This window comes from Caloenas nicobarica, chromosome 11 (genome assembly GCF_036013445.1).
Source record: "Caloenas nicobarica isolate bCalNic1 chromosome 11, bCalNic1.hap1, whole genome shotgun sequence".
Classification (NCBI taxonomy): domain Eukaryota; kingdom Metazoa; phylum Chordata; class Aves; order Columbiformes; family Columbidae; genus Caloenas; species Caloenas nicobarica.
Genome location: NC_088255.1, coordinates 6725933 through 6746724, shown reverse-complemented (window position 1 = coordinate 6746724; position 20792 = coordinate 6725933). Strand labels below are relative to the sequence as shown.

At 52.5% G+C, this 20792-nt stretch overlaps 2 protein-coding genes across 4 annotated transcripts; both read left to right on the top strand.

The window, feature by feature from the left end:
- The first annotated feature begins 1162 nt into the window (after nt 1–1162).
- Nucleotides 1163–4159, top strand: LOC135993006 (hyaluronidase-2-like). Of its 2 annotated transcripts, none has more exons than XM_065642556.1 (4): nt 1163–1181; nt 1762–2704; nt 3319–3408; nt 3558–4159. In XM_065642556.1, exons 2-4 carry the CDS (start codon nt 1778–1780, stop codon nt 3954–3956), a joined length of 1416 nt encoding a protein of 471 aa, XP_065498628.1. In that variant the 5' UTR covers nt 1163–1181; nt 1762–1777; the 3' UTR covers nt 3957–4159. The 2 variants fall into 2 exon arrangements, with proteins under 2 accessions (XP_065498628.1, XP_065498627.1); XM_065642555.1 differs by lacking the exon at nt 1163–1181 and adding an exon at nt 1367–1394.
- Nucleotides 4160–4914: 755 nt separating this feature from the next.
- Nucleotides 4915–12353, top strand: LOC135993044 (hyaluronidase-1-like). Of its 2 annotated transcripts, XR_010606802.1 has the most exons (4): nt 5002–6052; nt 6180–6269; nt 6360–6741; nt 9830–12353. XR_010606802.1 is itself a non-coding variant. In XM_065642629.1 (3 exons), the coding sequence occupies exons 1-3, from the start codon at nt 5003–5005 to the stop codon at nt 6675–6677; spliced, it is 1458 nt and encodes a 485-aa protein (XP_065498701.1). In that variant the 5' UTR covers nt 4915–5002; the 3' UTR covers nt 6678–12353. The 2 variants fall into 2 exon arrangements, 1 of the variants encoding a protein (XP_065498701.1); XM_065642629.1 differs by having other exon boundaries at nt 4915–6052; nt 6360–12353.
- Nucleotides 12354–20792: the final 8439 nt, after the last annotated feature.

Genomic DNA, 20792 nt, shown 5'->3' with positions numbered 1-20792 from the left:
CCAGTGCCCGGTGTTGCCCACAGGCCAGGCCGAGCCATGGGGTGCAGCCTGGATTCGGAGTGGCCAGCCCGGACACTGTGCCTGTCCCCAGTGGTACCGTGACCCTCGTGGTGGGAGCTTCACCGTGAAATCTGGCACCCAACTGGGTCCCACTAACTGGAGCCATCTGTGGGTGCCCGCAGCCCTGGGCTCAGCACCGGGGCCTGGCACCAAACAATGCCGGGCTTGGTGCTCCCACCCACTCCCCGGAGAGCCGGCGGGCAGCTGGGGAGCGCTTCCGCAGATTCAGCCCCATTTCCTTCCCCCCGGCCCGGCACACCCTCGCACTCCAGCACTTCCTCCACGGGGGCACCTTGATGGCCCTCGGCCCACCAGGGCCAGCCCCGGCCAGAGCAGGCAGGGGACAGGCAGGACATGGGGACGGCCAGTCCTGCTGCTCGTCTGGGGGGACTCACCAGAGCCTCGGCATTGCCCTGGGAAGGAAGCCCCCCCGGTTCTGCTGTGCCTGGAGTCCCTCTTGTTCCCCCCGGGCAGGAAACCCAGGGGGCCGCGGCTGAGTCAGCAGCACCGACTGCCCCGGCCCCACACAGGACATCCTGCCCAGCACAGCACGGCCATGTGAACAGCACCGCCTTGGGGATACCAGCATGCCAGGGGTGTCACCATCCTAGGGGACACCACTGCTCTGAGGACACCACTGTCCTGGGGACAGCACCATTCTGGGGTCACCACCATCCTGGGGGCACAACTGTTCTTGGGTCACCACTCTTTTGAGGTTACCACCACTCTGGGGACACTATCCTGGGGACACCACCATTCTGGAGTCACCACCACTCTGGGGACACTGTCCTGGGGCCACCACCATTTTGGGGTAACTATGACCATGGGATCGCCACCATCCTGGGGTCATGGCTGTTCTTGGGTCACCACTGTTCTTGGGCCACCACTGCTCTGAGGTCACCACCACCCTGGGGACACCGTCCTGGGGTCACCACCGTTTGGGGGACCCTCCCTCCCAGCTCAGCTCCGCAGCCCCTTGCGCCCCGCGGCGCCCCCTGCCGGCGCCCCTGTGGCCCCGCCCCGCCCCTTTCCGCCGCGTAGGGGGCGTGGCCTCCCGGGCCGTACCAAGCACGGCGGGCTGGGGGGTGACGCGCATTGCCCGGTGCCGCGGCCCCGCGGAGGTGTGTGTGTGTGGCAGGGGGTCCGCCGCCGGTCTGCTCCCCCGCAGCCCCGCGATGGTCCGCGCCGCCACTCCGGCTCGCCGCGGGCGGGGCGGGGCCTGCCGGGGCGGGGAGCGGCGCCCCCGCGGGTGGTGCGCGCCGGGAGCTTTAAAGCGGGTGGCGGGGGGAGGTGGTGCCGGTGGGAGCTTGCGGCGGGGCATGGCGTGAGCTGCGGTGAGAGCCGGGCGCGGAGCAGAGCGGGACGGGCGGCGAGCGGGGCCGCGCCCCGGCGCTTTGTGTGCCGGTGTCGAACAAAGGCGGCGCCGCGCCGGCACCCGCGGGGGCGCCGGGGAGCGGCGGGGGGGTCCGAGAGCGGGAACGGGGGGAACTGGGGTCAGGAGCGGAACCGGGAGGAGCCGTTTGGGACCGGGACTCTCAGGAGCCGGCCCCCGAAAGCGCCGGCAGCGCCTCCCGGCAGCCCGCTGTCCCGGGTGGGGGCTGTGCGGAGCGGGCTTGGGGCAGGGGCTGCTTTGGGAGTGTGGGCAGAGCCACCCCCTGCCTGCACCCTGCTACTGACCCCCCTTCTCCCCGCTGCTCCCAGGCCCCCCTTGGGCAGGATGCGTGGGGGCTGCACGGTGGCCGTGGCCGTGCCCTGGCTGGCCCTGCTGGCCCTGGCCCGGCAGCCCCCTGAGAAGCCGTCAGCCGCCCCCCTGTTCACCCGCCGACCCTTCCTGGTGGCCTGGAACATGCCCACCCAGGACTGCAGGCCCCGCTTCCAAGTGTCCTTCGACTTCAGCCTCTTTGACCTGGACGCCTCCCCCAATGAGGGCTTCGTGGGCCAGAACCTCACCATCTTCTACAAGGAGCGCCTGGGGCTCTACCCCTATTACAACCACCAGGGTGTGGCCGTCAACGGCGGCGTCCCCCAAAACAGCAGCCTGTCCGAGCACCTCGCCCGCCTCCGGGATGGCATCAACAAGTACATCCGCTCGCCCGCCAAGGAGGGGCTGGCCGTCATTGACTGGGAGGAGTGGCGGCCCATCTGGGCTCGCAACTGGAAACCCAAGGACATCTACCGGGAGGTGTCTCAGCAGCTGGTGTACCAGCGGCAGCCCACCTGGTCCCGTGAGGAGTTGAACAAGCAGGCCGTGTTTGAGTTCGAGTCGGCTGCCCGGCAGTTCATGGTGAGCACCCTGCGCATGGCCAAGAGCTTTCGACCCAAGCAGCTCTGGGGGTTCTACCTCTTCCCCGACTGCTACAACCATGACTACAGCAAGAACAAGGAGAGCTACACTGGGCAGTGCCCAGATGTGGAGAAGACACGCAATGACCAGCTGGCGTGGCTCTGGAGAGAGAGCATGGCCCTCTACCCATCCATCTACCTCGACTTTCTCCTGGCTTCCACCCCCAACAGCCGCAAGTTTGTGCGGGCCCGGGTGATGGAGGCCATGCGCATCTCGCAGCAGCACCACGACGGCTACTCCCTACCTGTCTTTGTCTACACCCGGCCCACCTACAGCCGCAAGTTGGAAGTGCTCAGCCAGGTAGGGCTGTGCCACTGGGAGGTGGTCATCCCAGGCACCTGGGCTCTGGGGTGGGCTGAGCTGGCTCCTCTGCCCCGTCCCATCTTGGGCCACAGAGGGAGATGGCTCTGGAAGCCAGTGGCTGCTCTCGTGGTGTCACCAGCACCCCATGGTTTGGCTGTCCACACATGGGTTGAGGAACAGCATCCTTTGGCATGGGGCTGGCCTGTTGTCCCACCATCCAAAGAGCCATGATGCGGAGCCCCCCAGCTCAGCCCCTCTGTGGGTAGATAATTGGGTACCCCAAACCACCCCTGCCACATGGGCAAGGTGTCTGGCAGCAGGACTGGCATCAATGGTCACCATCACCAGGGAAGTGCCTGGGAGGTGGCACAGGACTCCTGGGTCCCAGCAGCTCACAGCCCCTGTGGTGTGCTGGCTTGGCCCCGGAGGAGAAGGGCGGGGAGGGGAGCCTTGTCACCACAGAGCTGGTACAGTCCCCTCTCCTCGTGGCCTGGAGCAGGGATGGGTCTTGCCCCCCTGACTCTGCAGTGGGCTCTTTGGGGCACACCATGTCGGCAGGGCGTGGGTGCTGTGTGGGATCTGTGGGCACTAACCAGACTCTGTCCGCACAGGCAGACCTGATCTCCACCATTGGAGAGAGCGCAGCGCTGGGTGCAGCTGGAGCCATCTTCTGGGGTGACTCAGATGACACTAAAGACCAGGTAGGTTGGGGTCAGCATGCACCTGGGTATGTAGATGATGAGTGGAGGTTCACCTGCCCCCAGTGGCTCAAGACAGGGATGTCTTCTCCAAGGGGGTGCTTTTCTCTCTGGGGCAGCCCAGCACAACCCTGATGTTCCACTTCTCCCAGGACTCGTGCCAGATGATCAAGAACTACCTGGAGGGGGACCTGGGCCGCTACATCGTGAACGTCACGACAGCGGCGCAGCACTGCAGCACAGCGCTGTGCCAGGGCCAGGGCCGCTGCCTGCGCCAGGACAGCACAGCCGATGTCTTCCTCCACCTCAACTCTACCAGCTTCCAGCTGCGGCACCGGGATGGAGACCACCCCCAGCACCCCCTCTTCTGGGCCGAGGGCCAGCTGTCCTCTGCTGACATCCTGTTCCTACGGACCCACTTCCGCTGCCACTGCTACCAGGGCTGGCAGGGCAGCGGCTGCCAGGTGCCTGCCAGCACCCGCAGCCATGCCCCTGGCCCCCTGGCGCCACTAGGACTTGGGGTGCTGTTGCTGCTTGCAAGCTGGCGCTGATCCTGCTGGACTGAGCTGGCGCCCCCCCACACCCCCTTTATGTGGCAGTGTAGGGGACTTATTTAAGATATCCCTACCCTGCCTGTGTGGCAGCTGGTTATGGGGGGCTGCTCCTCACTGTGTGGTTGCCCCACTTCTGCACTCCCTGCTGTGGGGCAGGTGCCCCCCATGGAGATGGAGGGCAAGGTAGGTGGGTGAGTAGGGGGCTGTCTCCTGTTATAAGGAGAGGGATAGGGGTGGGGGGGGCAGGGAGCGGGTGCTGTGTGGTGCTGACCCCCTGTGCACTGCCCCACACCGAAGTGCTTTACCTCAAATAAAGCTGGGCAGAGTGTGAGTGGGGTGTGGGGTGATTTTGGGGGGAGGACGACACACAGGTCACCTAAGTGTTGCCTATCCCTGCTCCTAGGCATGGCCTCCGTGGGGTGGGGGCCCCGGGGGTGGGTGTGCAGCTGTGGGAAGGCGCTGCAGGGGTTGGAGCTGCCGGTGGTGCCGGCGCGGCGCCGGGCGGGAGCCGCGGGATGCGGCCGGGCCGGGCCGGGCCACCCACGTGGAGGGCGCCGCGGGACCGCCCCGTGGCCACGCCCCCACAGGCACCACCCACGCAAGGCCCCGCCCCGCGCTCGGGGCGCTCCGGTGGGGACCGGCGCGCGGTGCGGCCGTTGGGTGCGCGGGGCGGGGCGGGCACGGCCCCGCGGGACAGAGACACCCGTGCGCAGCGAGTGTTCCCCGCGGTGCCGCCCCCGCTCCGGGGCTGTGTCCCGCCAGGCCCTGCGTGACGCCGTGAGCTTCCTCCCGCAGTGCCCTCCCTCCTGCCGTCCCATGGCGGACACCCTGCCCGCCCCAGCGGCGCCCGCCCAGCGCAGCCCGTGCCCGTCACCGTGGCCTTGCCCCCCCTGCCCCGCCCCTGGGTGTTTGTCTTTCCAGCCCAGCTCATCGCGGGCCCGGCAGCGGCTGTTGACTCCGCGCATTCCTCCCGAGCCGGGCCCGCTGCAGCCCGGCATTGACTGGGCCTGGGCTCCGGCTGCTGCTGACTTTGGAGACTTCACATGAGGAGGTGGGAGAGGTGGCCCTGGGTGACCGGCACTGCCTGGGGACGGGGCTGTGGATTAACACCGGCCCCTGCTTGGGCTGGGGTAAGAGCATCGAGGTCTGCTCAGGTCTCAGCTCTCCTGAGGCAGCTCCAGGACCATCCTGCGCCCGCTGGCACCATGGCATTGGGGTGGTCCTGCTGCGTCCTCCTGCTGCTCCTGCCCACCCCAGCCCGCACTGTGGGGCCTGGCCCCGTCCTTACCAACCGCCCATTCGTCACCATCTGGAACATCCCCACTGAGAACTGTGCCGAGAAGTACAATGTCACCCTCAACCTAGAGGTCTTTGATGTGTTGGCCAACGACCAGCAGTTCTTCATCGGGCAGGACATCACCCTCTTCTACAGCAAGGAGCTGGGGCTTCTCCCCTACTACACATCCAAGGGGGTGCCAGTGAATGGAGGGCTCCCCCAAAATGCCAGCTTGGAGGCCCACCTCCACCAGGCTACCTGGGACATCAAGGTCATGCTGCCCAGCCCTGCCTACAGTGGACTGGCTGTCATCGACTGGGAGAAGTGGCGCCCGCTGTGGATCCGCAACTGGGATTCTATGGACATCTACCGGCAGAAGTCGGAGGAGCTGGTGCGGCAGCAGCACCCACAGTGGTCCCCTGAGCTGGTGAACAAAACGGCCAAGCAGCAGTTTGAGCATAGTGCCCATGCCTTCATGGAGCAGACCCTGCAGCTGGGCAAGACCCTTCGTCCTGATGGCTACTGGGGTTTCTACGGCTTCCCTGACTGCTACAACGACAACTTCGACAGCCTGCCCTACACCGGGATGTGCCCGGTGGTGGAGCAGCAAAGGAACGCGGAGCTGCGGTGGCTCTGGGAGAGCAGCCGGGCACTCTACCCCAGCATCTACCTGCCCCCCCGCCTCAACAGCACTGACAAGGTGCTCGCCTATGTCCGGCACCGTGTGGCCGAGGCTTTTGCTGTCTTCAATGGCAGCATCCCTGTCCTGCCCTACTCCCAGATCGCCTTCGACTGCACCGTCAACTTCCTCTCCCAGGTGATGGGGACATGAGGACAGTGGGCACCTCTCAGGCTGATGGATTGTCGCGGGGGAGTCTTTAGTTCTGCCGGGGTGGCGCGGGGACTTTGGGCAGCGTTGACTTCTCCTCTCCCCTTGTGTGCAGGAGGACCTGATAAACACCATCGGGGAGAGCGCAGCTCAGGGCACCGCTGGCATCGTCCTGTGGGGCAGCCACATCTACAGCAGCTCCAAGGTGAGTGTGGCAGGTGGCACCACGCCACTGCCCCTGGGGACCCCCCCATTCCCTGCCCACGCAGGGCTGTGACACCGTGTGCCATTGCAGGAGATGTGCCTGAGGCTGAAGGACTACGTGGAGGGACCCCTGGGCCACTACATTGTCAACGTGACGGCCAGCGCCGAGCTGTGCAGCCAGAGCCTGTGCTCCGGCCGGGGCCGCTGCGTGCGCCGGGAGAACAAGCTGGGCTTCCTCCACCTCGACCCCTTCCGCTTCACCATTGACCTGCAAGCCGGCAAGCCGTGGCTGGTGGCACAGAGCCTGGAGGCCATCGATGACACCGTCCGGCTGGCCGAGGAGTTCAGCTGCCAGTGCTACAACAAGTGGCAGGGACCTCGCTGCGACACGCAGGGCTTCACCGAGTGACCTCCTGCCCTGTCCCACTCGGGGTGAAGGCAGAGTTAACTTTCGAATGCTCTGTGCAGTAACCGTGAGTAATGACAACTACTTGAGAGGTTCAATTCAATCACAAATTTACTAAAAACACAGTGGAATTACAGCAAAGAGTGGCTTGGCAAAAGTTTGTAACTATATTATAAAACTTAACAAAACTTCAACAACAAAACTCACAATATTACCCTTATGTGCCCAGAATAAAATCAGAGAGAGAAAAAGAGAGATGAAGGTAACAGAAGTAAGATTTCACCGCTCTGAAGCTCAGTCAATCCAGTGATGGTCTCTGTAGTTCTCTTGGGAGTGGGTGCGATGAAAGGTCATTAATGTCACACAGACACACCTGGTGTCCTGAGGGAGGTTTTATACTTTATTCCGTTTGCACGCGAGTTAGGAGAGGGCAGCTCATCTCCTCCCTCTGCTTGCTCTTCATGTTAATTAAGGAGATTGTTCCAGAAATAGGTCAGTGGTCTTGGAAAATAGGTTGGTGATCTCAAAAGTGCCTAGAAGTGAGTAATTTTGTCTTCTAGGGGTAGTTGGTGATTCATTATTTCCCCTGGCTGGTCAGTGATGGCTGAATGACCCTGCCTTGGTTCTAGCCCAGTAAATCAGAAATGAGGACTGAGGCTGTGGTAAACCTCAAGGAAGAAACACTGTTCATGCTTTTATCTCAAAAATGTATGCCTTTGTTTTGCAAAGACCTTGAGGAACAGACTTAAGTTCTGTCTCCACAGCACTTAATCTATTCCTGTCAGAAGTTGCAAGACCCAGTGGCTTAAGGCATAACATACACGATAAACGAGGCCTTTCTTTTGCAAAGAATAGGGAGGCCTCAAGGGCATCACATCTTCCCCCACCACGCTGGGGACACCGGAGTGGGCAGGGTGACACCACCCAGCACCCTCACCAAGGGGTTGGGAACCCAGCTGCAGGGGTGCTAATAAAACCAGTAGGCACCAGCAAGTGTCTCCTTCTCTTCTGCTGTGGCACATTTTGGGGTGGGAGATGTCCCTGCTCATTGCAGGGAGGGTGGACTAGATGACCTTGAAAGGCTCCTTCCACCCAAATTATTCTATGATTCTGTTTTAAAGTGATCAGGAGAAGGCATGACATGAAACGCTGCTTCCCTGGTCCAGCTTAGATGAAGATGTTGGCGTCTTCATAGAATCATAGTATCATTTTTGTTGGAAAAGACCTTTAAGATCATTGAGTCCAACCATTAACCTAACTCTGCCAAGTCCACAAGAAGAAGATTCAATTTAAAAAGTTTCAGCTTCAAAGGCTTTTTAAAAATACTGTTGGAGAAGTGCTTACAAGACTTCTGCCCAACATGTGAAGTTTCAGATAGCAAAGTTGGGGGAGTTACTGGTCAGATGCCACCTTGGCTACCAGGTACTCACGGTGGTTGGGTAGTTCAGATAGCAGATCTGACAAAGCATATCCTGGGCTGATGACCTTGTGTATTTCCTTGCTGCACCCCAGTGGCTGTTCTTGCTCCAGACAGAGTTCATGCACCCGCTTTGGAGCCCAGGGGCTTGGAAAAGTCATGGGAGGAGCAATCTGTGTGTCCTCTGCAAGAGAGCTCGTTGCGGACCCAGATGTCTGTAACACCTGGCTAAGTACCATGATGTACCCAGATTTGTGTGTTTTTTAAAAGGAACAGTTTCATTTGGTGCGTTTTGGTCAGATATGTATTCCCGCTTTGTTTGGCTTCTAGAGGAGTTTATGCAAACATGGAAAGCTCTCAAAGCACATGCAAGATCTCTGATTTCTGAGCTCAGTTGGAATGTTGGGCAAAATGATTCAAGTGCTTGTGGAGCTGTTGCTTCTACTTTGATGGGTGAGATATAAACAGCCTGCGCTTGTGCTGTGCAAAGAGGACAGGACAGCTGGAAAAGGTTTATGTCCAAAAAAATTTATTACTAACTCTACTAGGCTCTGTTTCTTACCTACTCTATTAAGCTCTATCTATTAACAACACTACTAATTAGATATTATTGACATCCTGCCAACTCTCTGCCCTCTCCAGGATGTGCTGCACGGGGTTCATTGTGCAGGACTGGGGCATCTGCAGGTGCAGGTGGGGCAGTGGGGTGGCCTTGGCCCCAGCAGAGCTGAGGCTGCTGCAGATGGTGGAGGAGCCCGAGCAGCAGCCTGGAGGCCACTTGGGGTTTGGGCGCCGGGCGGTGGCAGAAAGCAGAGGGCCAGCGGGGGGAACCTCTCCCTGCCGGGTGCTCCGACGGGCCACAGGATCGTGGGAGCAGCTGCCGGTGGAGATGGACGGGCGCTGCCGGGGCCGGGAGCTGCTTCAGCCCATCGCTTGGTGGCTGGAGACGCCTGCGTGTTGTCCCCCACAGTCTGAGCACCGGGGCTGCTGGAGGGGCGTCCTTCGTCCCTCGCCGGTACACGTGGGGCTCTGCGTTTGTGGGCGACTCTCCTCTGGCACCTTTCCAGCAGCTGGGGATGTTCTTGGTTAAAGCTGGGGTTGTAGTAGTAGAGGATCTAAAAAAAGCAAAGGAGAAGAGTGAGTTGCTACCATCCCAAGACTGGAAAACCCCAAGCTATGAGAAGTAAGTCTCTTAATTGCAAAATACGAGCAGGGGTATTGAAAAGGACTCTGAAGGGTGTTTGAAGCCTGAAGCTCAGGATAAAATGGTATGTGATGGTTCTACTCAGTCATCGCCTCTCCTGTGTTTTTGCTGTCTGGGAGCAGAGCAGTGTAGGATTTTCAAAAGCATAAGAACTATTATCAAAAGCCAAATACTGCTATTTTTCAGCAACTTCATTGTGGAATGAGCAGGCAGGTAATACTGTGGTCCTTAGATGGATCTTCTCAGCATTCAGCAGGTGCCACAGGAAGTTTTCAGATTTGGTACAGCAAGACATGTAGCAAAGATATATTAAAAGAAATCAGGTTATGCTGAGTCTGTCTTTCCATTTAATGGTTCAAACTCAGTGGATATAACCAAACTGTATTTTATCTCTGTTTCTACTAGTCAGAAAGACTAACTCAAACCTTGGTTGAAAATGACCTGAGAAGGAAATTAAAACTAGACTGCTCGCTACCATCCCCATCTCCCGTATCACAAGGCCTTATGTGATGTGCAGGTCTGTGTCTCCCCCAGGACTGTTGTGACCGTGAGCCGATGTGCAGAGCAGCTGCGGTACCTGGCTGTGAGCGGCAGCTGCTGCTTCTTCTGCCAGGAATTCGGGCAGGGAGGCAGATCTCTCGAAATCCTGTTGTATTTTGGTGAATCCGTAGAGATTCAGCTGCCGAATGAAGCTCTTAATGTTCTGCGTGGCAAAAACCCGCAGAGATCCTCTGTTGCCCAGCACCTCTTCTTGGAAGAGTTTTTCATTGATGGCAATGCATCTTCCACGGTCACTCCACCAAATGGACTGAAACCGGTCGCTTTCTGCCATTTTCCAAAGCTTCTCTGGAAAGCGAAGGGATGACAATTCATTGGCTTCGCCCGCCCACTTGCTGGAAACAGGGGGGACTTGTTTGGTCTCGTGTCCATCGCTGGTGGGTTGGACATCCCGCTCCTCCTGTCTTGCTGTCCCAGCAGCGTCACAGGCTGCTCCTTCCCCCTGTCCTGGAGGGCCAGGAGAAGTCATCTCTGCCGACAGCCCCGGCCCGTCCGGAGCAGAACGGGATGGTGTTTCTGCGGCAGACGGCTCCCATTCCATTTCTCTCGTTCCAGCTGAACTGAAGTTTCCTTCACTGGCCACTGCCCTGGACAGCCGGGCCTTGTCCTGCCCGTCGGCAAGCGAAGGCCAACTGGTGCCGCCTGGCTGTGGGTACCAGTGGGACATTGTGAGGTGTCACCGTGATGCCTGTGCCATATAGTGGTGACATCACGGCGTGACATCGTGGTGGCGTTTGAGAATGGTGCCCTGGCAGCAGGGAGCCGCCAGAGGAGAACTTGCTGGAGAGCACTTGTTGCTTTTCACTCCCGTGGCCACCGGTGGTGGGACCCCAGAGGTCATTAAAGCCGTGTTGAAGGGCTGTAGGCAATGAGAGGACCGTGCTGTGCCTGGTTGCATCCAGGAGTGGGTCCCCAGGGAGAGGCAGGGGTGGATGTGGCTTTGGGCATCCCAGTGCCCCGCTTGGGAAGTTTTCCAGCTGGGCACCTCTGACACCTCCAGAAATGTCCTTATGCTCTTTGCCATGCTGGTGGTTCTTGAGCTCTTGATTCATAGCCCTTGGCAGAGAGTAGGGAGTGTGCTGGTTTGACTGAAATAGAGTTAATTTTCTTCATGCTGTTAGAAACTCTTTTTCGTAGCTAGCACAGTCATTGTTTGGATTTAGTGTGTGAATAATAAGACAGCACCCTGGGAGAGAGTTAATGTTTTCTTCAAGCAGCTTTCCGGTGGTTTTTGAATTGGTATGAAGAGAATGTAAGAACTTACTGGTATCTTAGCTGTTGTCTGAGAGCCCAAAGTCTTTCTGGGCTTTTTATCTGCAGGTGGAAGGCACCTGGGAAGCAGGGCACAGGTGGGGCAGACCTCGGCTGACATCCAGGCTGATCAGTGAGAATATTCCACGCCATTAGTGCTGTGCTTCATATGTAATGGGAGTTGGGTTTTCCGACTTGTTTGACCCTTTCGGTTCAGCTCTGTTCTGGATGAGTCCCGTTTGAGAGTTCTGTTAGTTCAGTCAGTTCCCTTAGTTTGGCCTTTGCCATTTTGCAGTTGGTTTATGGGCCTTTCTGCCTTTTTGCTTTCTCCCTGGGATTGGCTGTTCGGGACCAGGGTGCTCTCTTCCCAGGACTGGCTGCTCAACACAGATGGAGTTTGTGAGGAATTGCATTGAGTATCACTTATTTTATATATTTTATATATATATATATTATTACTAGTATATTAGTATTATTTTGTTATTTCATTAAATGCTTTTTGTCTCAATCCATGAGTTTCTCGCTTCCCTGTCAACTCTATCCCCTCCTTGGGGGATAGGGGGGCAGTGAGTGAGTGGCTGTCATGGTTTTGGTTGCAGGTTGGGGTTAAACCACGACAGGGCGCAGCAGGGCTGGGGCTGCAGCTGGTGTGCAGTGCTGGGTTTGTGGGGTCCCTCCCCATCCAGCCACTGCTTCTCCTTCCCCGCATGTCACCCTGACCAGGTCCCTCCTGATCCCCTTTATTTCCCTCTGGGTTGCCCAGCGATGTGGGGAGGTCTGTTTCACGAGCTGAATGAAAGCAACAAAATAGAGATCTCTTCCTGTTTGCTGCTGGTTTCTCCTGCAGACAGGGAAGGGCTGTGTGATTTGCAGAGCACTGCTGCTGCCAGGGCAAGCACAGGGAGCTGCATGTCCCCGGTGCTGGCGGGAAAAAGGATACATGTGGCGGGAAAAAGGATACATGTGGCGGGAAATCGAGATCACGTGCTACTGGCTGTCGTGTCACAACGAATCACACGAGGCGCGGACGTAGTGACGTGCTTAATGCATAGGCTGGGCAGGGAAATAATGAATATGTAACAGGTTCCGGGGGTGTCGGTAGGGGTATGTACGAAAGGTTGTACCCTCTGAGTACCTCAGCCAATGGGGAAAAGAGGAGGGATCTTGCGGCCGGGGAATAGGATGAATAGGGGGGTTATGCCCCCACTATGTTTTGAGACCCCACAGGGACTCTCCCTTTATTCAAATAAAGTGGGTTTTTTTGTGTTTTACTCCTATGTCTCGTCTTTGAACATTTACCTCTAGCAAAGCTAATTTCTGCATAGCTGGGGACTCATCCGGGATTTCTCCACCTTCTGGGGATAGCGGGCAGTGAACAGAACCGATGGCACACGCCACTGAAAATTTTTGGTAAACAGTTCCTTTCTACGGCTGCTGGTACCCTGGATGATTGATGGGGTTCCCAAGACTGTTTAGGAGACAGGCAAGTGGGGGTTGGTGAGTAAATAAAGAGGGGTTAAGTTAAATAAAGGGATTTAAGTATAAAAGGTGCTGGTTCTCACAAGTACATCCAGGAGAGGTGAAAAGAACCGAAGGCCAGACCATAAGAGTGGGAAAGGACTATGGGTTGCCCACACATCTAGCAAAGGAAGGGAAGATCTTGTTTAAAAGGAAAGACTGAAAATTTAAAGGTCCCTTGGCTATGAAAAAAGGTTGGTACCAAAAGGTAAAGGGAAAAGGTAATAGAGTAATACGGGATTCTAATAACATAAGAGGAGATTCTAATACTGACTAGGAAGAATCCTCTCTTAGGGAAGACCTTGGTTAATCATAAAAAGATCGGTACCTTCTAGGACAACAGCAAGTAAGAAGAATACGTGGCCACAAAGAAGATTGGTGAATCCCCTAGAAAATCACCTGCCAGGGAGAATCTACTGTAACCGGTAATGACCAAAGGACAACGGTAGAAGGGTAATGGTAACTTGGTACCTCCGTGTGTGTCTGTGTGTATGAGGGACTTGTAATACTGTCTTGGAAGAAATCCTGCCTGTATGTGTGTGAATTTTGCAAAGTTTTAGTGCCTGAGCTGCTCCAAGAGAAAGACCTCTCAGCACTGTAACAAAGAGAGGTCCAAGCAGCAGCAAGCCAGAGAACCCCAGTGCTTGACAGCTTTTATAACAAAGTTTTGATACCCTATCTCTCTAAGGAAATCTAGATTGACATTGAGCACAATTGGGCATCACTCAGAGGCTAAGCCCAGCCGCACCTAGTCCCCAGTAATGTACTGAGGTCAAGCTAGAACGCAAGGGGGTTTAGCTTCTGCCAAATTTTTCCTTTAATACAACAATGCTCAAAACAAGTGAAAAGAAGCCTCACTCTGGTACAGAATTATTTAGGTATTTGTAGTCGTAACTATAATTACAGGAGGTGTTAAGAGTAAAGAGGAAAAGAAGAATATGGAGGGGAACAGGGGAGGGATGGTCTGACAGTACCTCCAGATGGTCCATTAGGGAGGATGATGAAATTTTGGAATAGTCTAAGACTGCCCCCAGAGATAACTAAAGTTACGGTAAAATATTGTTATTTTACATGGCTAGAATACCAATTAGCTAAAGGATGTAAGTGGCCCCCATTAGGCAGTGATGGTAAATCAGTATGTCAGTATTTGTGTCTATATTTAACAAACACCGAAAAGGGAATAATCAAACAAGGATGTGGACAATGTGGTCAAAAGGGACAATGGTAGCGAATGAAATAACAAAAACAGTGGGATTATATATAACAAAGGAAGAAGGAGCAATGAAAAGAAATAAGGAAAGATGGGACACTTTCCGGTACTTACCCCCTCTTATGTATAACCTCCTCCTAACCCACCTGAGCAGGTAGAAGGACCAACAGGAGCATCCTCATTGTGTCCCTCAATACCGGATCCGGAGAGGTTGGATTTAAACTCCCAAGTGAGCCCAACAGCCCCTCCGGGTGATAATAGTAAAGGGGAGGACGATTTGGAAATAATTTCTCCATATAAAACTAGTAGAGGAACACAGTATGTGTTGTGATGTATATTTAAAACAATATGTGGCCAGAATACTGTGTCTCATAAAATCTCTCAGCTGCTACAGACTCTACCCCTGGACTTTGCAGCCCACAACATCTATCCTGGAGACTGGGTCCCTGTTAAAGAGTGGAAAGAAGCACTGCTGGTGGCAAAGTGGCAAGGACTATATTGGGATGGCAGCTCTTTCTGAAGGGCAGGAAGAAAGAGGGAAGGGAAGCTGCTCCACAGGGACTTGCTGTTTCTTCCCCCCTGGGGCCAGGTGTCTCCCGCCTCCTCCCTGGCCAGTGCAGCGCAGAAGCATTAGGTGTACAGGAGGAGCCCTTGTACAGGTGACACACATGCTTCCGTTTTGGTAGCAAAACCCTGTTACCACGAAATCATTTCCAAACATCCATTTTCAAGATGCACACTCCAGGGCACAAATGTCTTTCAAAAAGCAGCTACTGACACCAGTGACCTTGCTAGAACAACCTGTGCTTGTGAGTACCCCCAGCACTCCTATGGACCCCAACGATAACCGCTGTTTGATTTCTGCCAGAGTTACTATAGCTGACTTGCTCATTTCTTTTTACTACATTGAATAAGGATATGAGAAGGTGCTAATGGAGACATGATTAGACCTTTGGAGTCCCCAGTCACGGCTTTCAGAAACATGTACTGGGCTATGACCGAGCTCTTTGCCAAGCTGGCGGCCCCTGAAAAAATAAGTCCTAATTGGGTTTTGGCCCAGAGTGAATTGTTTAATCTAATTCTTATAGAGATATCTTGGTAAATGTTGGGTGTAAATGTTGTAAACAATATTATCTTAGTATTTTTTGTATGTGGAATGTGATTTAAGTTAAAGAATGCTCAAACATGCTCCTCCCAAGCTACAGAGAATCTGATATTTGCCACCTATTAAATGCTGAAATTGAAAGCAAAGTTCACCTTGCTATTCACACAAAGCAAGGGACTATGAATTTCAACTCCTCTTTGTGCCTGGAAGGTATCACAGCCGTGTGCTTGGAGCTTTTAGTCATTTAATACCCCTCAGGTGTCCAGTTTCTGAATACCTGGCACATGGTTAGGGGCTGGTTTGAGGCTTCTGCTGGGCACAGAAGTTTGTGTTGCCAAAATCCAGTAACTGAACTGAGCATGGAAATGGTCATCAGGAAAGAAATGCTTCCTCTGGAGTTGCAGAAGGGTCCAACACTGTCAGAGGCTGTGTAAGCACTGCAGGAAGCCTCGCCTCCAGGTGCTGGCTTGCAGCCTGTCCTAAATAAAAGTGAGGCGGGAAACCTGAACCAGTCCTGGTTTTTATTGTTGAAATTATGCAAGCTTGGGCATGAACATAGTTTGTAACCTTCAAATAAGAGTTCTAAATGTGTAAGAGGGTTTGTTTTATCCATCCTACTTACGGTAGCTATTCCTCAGTCTTTGTCTCTTACAGTGGATCTAAAGACCAAGACACTGGATTTCAGGTAATCTAGCTTGTTTTACTCCAGACTCCAAGTAACAGAGACTAGAAAGACATGGCACATCTTAGGAGCATTGAGCATCTGCTGGGTTGTTGGTTTTTTGGGGTTTTTTTGGGGGGGAGTGGTGCGGGGAGCTGGTGAAAACCTGCACTATGCTTTGTAAATGTGTAGTGCTCTGCAAGTCCATCTGCATGGCCAGAGTGAGCCCAGGCTGGGCAGGACCTGCTGGAGAGGAGCCAAAGCAGGAGGTGACAGCAGCCACCCCACAGCAGCCACCCTGTGCCCAGGCTGACTGAGAAATGTGTTGTGCCCAGAGTTCACTCGTCCACGCAAAATTAATTTCTAGGCTTCTTCCACATCCTGCTGCAAGAAATAAGCACAGTTTGTCGCTTAAAGCTGTCCTTATGTTGCCTAGCTTTTCATTTCAAGAATTCAGTATTTGTTGTCTAGGTAGTTTGAGCCACATGTTATTTCCAAATAATTTCTCAAAAGTAGTTACTGTGGTTAACTATCCCAGAGAAAACCGAACTGCCGATTGCTCTGAAATAAGAAAGATCGTTTTGTAATTTAGAATGAAGATGATCATAGTGAGAAGCCTTTAAATGCTTCAATATGAGTAGGACATAAAGTAGTCTAACTGAAGGGCAAGGTGTAGATTAAGGCTTGCATAAAACAGATGGAAGAAAGCCCTCCCAAAGAATCCACAGGCTTTTCAGATACAAGTTGAAATTATAGGCCTGTTAATTAGCTAATAAGAAAAGTTCTCATCTGCCTTGTTCCCTGACAAAAAATGTCAAAATCAGTAAAACCAGAGAAACTTCCCACACTGCTAAAAGTCTGTTTAGTCAGACACTAAAATACTGTTTTCAGTCTTGTATTTGCATTAGTAGCCCATGCCCATGGTTATACAGCCAAGAGAGTGGCCATATTTTGAGACCTAAGGAGTTGTTTTAGGTCCCCAGTAGTTATCATTTGCCATTGCATTTCACTTCATCTAAAGCTTTGGACAGAAGCCCTAAAACCCAAATGAGGAGAAGGGGAAGCAGGTTCTTGCAGACGGCTTCTGCTGCAGCTGCCTGCTGAGCTGCTCCTGCCACCTTTGCACTCAATGTACGAGGGCAAAGCAATTCTGGAAGAAAGAAATCCTTCCCAAAAGCAGGTCACAGAAACTGTATGGCTTGAAATTAAATAGATGGCATGTAGGTTCTACAAAATTTTATTCCTTTTATTCCATTGCAGTGGAGGCTCGTGGCACTTGAGTGCTGATCACTAAGAGCTCAGGTTGCTTCGTATGTGTGCAAGAAGTACTGACTCGAACACAAGATCTTCTGGCTCCCGGTTGCCTAAAATGAAAGTGGCTATTCCATATAGTCCCTTTGTATTTGGGTTTTGTGTTTAAAACCCACCCACTTTTTACCTTTTCTCTTGCTCAGGTGTTTCTAGGGAATATCTGAAAAGATCTAAAAAAAAGATGTAAACAAGATCTAAAATGGTCTTCAGGGGCCACAGACTCTGCTGTTGCCCTGGATTTGATGTACCTTGTTTCAGAGCACTAGCAGGGATATCAGACGTCATTCCTCTGATTCACCAGATCGCAATTTCAGAAGTTATTGGGGGGGGAGGCGGGAAGTAAACCCTGAAGCAGGGTTTGCAGGCTCTCAGCAAGCGTTCAAGCGTCCAGCACAAACAGCAGACCCTGCTTCAGGTTATATAAACAAAAATGTCTCTGTATTTGGAATCTTGTTCTATGCTCCATAATTTTTTTAAATCTCTCAGCAATGGGGCTGGGCACCAGAGCAGGACTGTCACCACAAAAATGCGGGTGCAGGAGCAGCTCCTTCCTTGCGAGTGTTTCCAGTCTTGCACAGGCAGTGCTGGTAGGCGGGTTGCAAGGGCTTCCACATTTTCTGTTGGGGAAATGTGTGGTTCGTGCTTTTCACTGCAGTCAGAACCATCAGAGGCAGAACACTCCTGCTATTTGCAGTATCTTGGCTGCTCTGATTTGGCAGTAACTCATCCCCTAGATATTTTGCACCCCGGGCTTTTAAAAACAGGCTAATCGGTGTCGTGTGCCGGCATTAGTAATTCAGCAGGAGTGTTATCAACAGCCAGAGTAAGGCCTTGTGAACTGACGCCAGTGAAGCTGTTTGCTTGTTCTGTATAAAACACCTTGCAAACTAATTTTCCTCCACTGACATGTTAAGCATAAAACCACACAGTGCTTGAAACACTGCTTTAATCTGCTGATGCAGACTTAAAGCAAGCACTGAATATTGTAGCACAACTGTTTGCATGAACTGTCCCGCATTTGAATGTAACTCTTGTCAGGAGGAAAAAATCTGATTTGACAGGCTACTGGTCATAATTCCCAATTGAGACATAAATAGCTGTAATCCTCTGTGCTGTTGGGAAGAGTTCAGGGTCAGTTTTGACAAAAATAAACCAAACTGGAATTGAAGTGGGAGGGAAAAAAGCATCTTTGGGACTTGTCCTGGTTTCGGCTAGGATAGAGTTAATTTTCTTCCGAGTAGCAGGTCAAGTGCCCTGTTTTGGATTCAGTATGAGAAGAATGTTGATAACACACTGATGCTTCAGTTGCTGAGGAGTCAAGGACTTTTCAGCTTCCCCTGCTGGTCTGCCAAGGAGCAGGTGGGGAGCGCATGAAAGGTTGTGAGGGGACACAGCTGGGACAGCTGACCCAGACTGGCTGAAGGGACATTCCATACCATATAACATCATGCTGCAGGAAGAAGGAAGAAAGCAGGGATGTTTGGAGTGATGGCGTTTGTCTTCTTAAGTAACCTTCACGCGTGATAGAGCCCTGCGTTCCTGGGGATGGCTGAACACCCGCCTGCCCATGGGAAGTGGCGAATGAATCCCTTGTTTTGCTTTGCTTGCGTGTGTGGCTTTTGCTTTGCCTGTGAAACTGCCTTTATTTCAACCCAGGAGTTTTCTCACTTTTACTTTCCCAAGTCTGTCCTCTGTCCCGCCAGGAGGAAGGAGCAAGCGGCTGTGTGGGGCTTAGTTACCAGCTGGGGTTAAACCATGACAAGACTGTACCTGTCCTTAATGCAAAGCATGCATTCTTTAGCATCTTATTTGTTTTAATAAATACCAACTGATACCTGCACACAGCAGATACCAGCTGAGATAACAGGGAGTTCAATAGTTAAGGCCCAGCTTTTCTCAACGTGACAACAAATCTGTAAAGAGAGTAAGAGGACACAGATAACTTGCAGCATCCAGCATAGCAAGTTGTTGGAAGACTGACTTTTGCCAGAATATAAATGCAGTCGTGGTGCATGCTGCAGAACTACAGTGGCTATCTGAACATAAATATCCTAAATACTCTAGGGAGTGTGTGTTGTGCAAAGCATCAGCAGAATGTATGCAGTGCCAGAGGTGCATTTGCTTCCTTGTCTTCAAGGCAGCTGGGAAAAGGGGTGGTCTGCATTTAATCTTATTCTCCTTTTATAAAAATAGTGAAGGCGGTGACCTTTGAATGTGGTCATCTGAAACCAACCCGCTCTCCCTGACTGCATAAACCAGCCCTTGGGGCACGAGCAACTCTTCAGATTCACTAGCCTAGAACAGAAAAGCCTCCCTAAAATGAGCTACCCCTTTCTCCCTCATTTTTGCTGCCCTATCAAAATCAGTTAGATGGAGCAGATTTTCCTGTCAAAAATCCATGCTGCATTTAATCCCACTGAAAAATACCTATTCTGCTTTTTATTTCATGTACTAACACTTATTCACTTTGCTTTGACAATCCGCTTATAGAATGTTGAATCAGTAATTACATTCAAATTGAATGAATTCATTTGAAAAGCTGCATTTTCCCCGTCATTGTATAAAACCTGGTGAGCCCAAGAAGAACCACCACCAAAATCTACCAGCAGCTTCAAGATATTGGTCAGAAGGGTCATGAAACCTTTTCCTCTTCAGTTGTGGTTACAAGGCATAATATGAGTGCTAGTTATCTGTTAGCTATCAAAGTAAGCCTTACCTTTGTTTTGTAAGAAACTCTTTCTACATATGCATGTTTATATAGAAATACCTGCTGATAACACAGAGTAGAGGGATCTCATCTTTAGGATGCCTCAGTCTGGGTTCTTGGTAGATAAACCAACGTAAGAGTTAAAATAATGAGGCAGTTAATTGATGAGTAATCTCCAAGTGCAAGAAAAGGAATATACACCGGAGTATTCATTTCTATCATGGTCTGAGCATGTAATTTATTTCTACTACACAGACACTAGTGGAAAGAAGGGCAACACCAATGCAAGCAGTTTGCCAAAAATGTGTTTAATATGATGTTTATACAGCCTTTTTATGTGCTGCCTGTTGTAAAGGGAGGCTGTGATGAAAGATTTTTTTTTTTTTTTTAATTTCTCGGTCAAAGGTTATGGAAAATCTCAGTTGTCTGGGATCGAGAAGCAGCACTTGACTACAGCTGCCCATACAGAGAACAAGCAGCACAAAAATAGCCTGACAAACACTCCAGCAATGCACGTAACAAGATTCCCCCCTTGCAAAGAGCCTGAGAAAGGCCAGGCAAGCTCGTCGGTCTGACCAGACCTGAGATGAGAATTCCTACTCAGCAAGATAAGGCTTCCCAAACAGCTGAAGTCTCCAGTCCCGGGGTACCTTAACGTGTTCCTACACTTCAGGATGAGTCCACCTCATTTTGGTTTTTTGAGATCTTATAAACTGGGCAAGTAAAATAGCTCAGAGAAACGAAAAATTAAGTACAGCACGATTACATGAATAATTGTATTAACTTTTGCTTGCCAGTTCACCAACTGATGTGTTTCAGCCTTTTATTCTTCTCCTGCACACTTAAAATTTATCTGGGTAAAGAGTGCAAAATATCTTTAAGAAAAATAGTCATGTTGCCTGGCTCAACCAAATGCAACAGTCCTGCACTTGCCCAGTTCCCAAGAGATTTAACGAAGGACCCAACAGCTTAAACTTCCCAATGCTCCTGACTGAGGAACTCAACCACAGCTCAGGTAAAATAGTTACAAAAATCCCATTGATTTCCACATCTTTAAGTTATTGTCATCCAGGGATAAAAGTTATTGGCTCACACTAAAAGAGGAGACAATTAAGCTGCAAAAATGAGAGTGAATGGCAGTCGAGGCTTGTCACAGCGAAGTTGTTCTGATATGCC

What these genes read in the sequence shown, in the direction of transcription:
- LOC135993006 (XM_065642556.1), top strand. Translation starts at nt 1,778, where the DNA reads ATGCGTGGGGGCTGCACGGTGGCCGTGGCCGTGCCCTGGCTGGCCCTG. An exon ending in AGTTGGAAGTGCTCAGCCAG is followed by an intron (nt 2,705 to 3,318) that starts GTAGGGCTGTGC and finishes CTGTCCGCACAG; the next exon opens with GCAGACCTGATCTCCACCAT. An exon ending in CAGATGACACTAAAGACCAG is followed by an intron (nt 3,409 to 3,557) that starts GTAGGTTGGGGT and finishes CACTTCTCCCAG; the next exon opens with GACTCGTGCCAGATGATCAA.
- LOC135993044 (XM_065642629.1), top strand. Translation starts at nt 5,003, where the DNA reads ATGAGGAGGTGGGAGAGGTGGCCCTGGGTGACCGGCACTGCCTGGGGA. An exon ending in CCGTCAACTTCCTCTCCCAG is followed by an intron (nt 6,053 to 6,179) that starts GTGATGGGGACA and finishes CCTTGTGTGCAG; the next exon opens with GAGGACCTGATAAACACCAT. An exon ending in ACATCTACAGCAGCTCCAAG is followed by an intron (nt 6,270 to 6,359) that starts GTGAGTGTGGCA and finishes GTGCCATTGCAG; the next exon opens with GAGATGTGCCTGAGGCTGAA.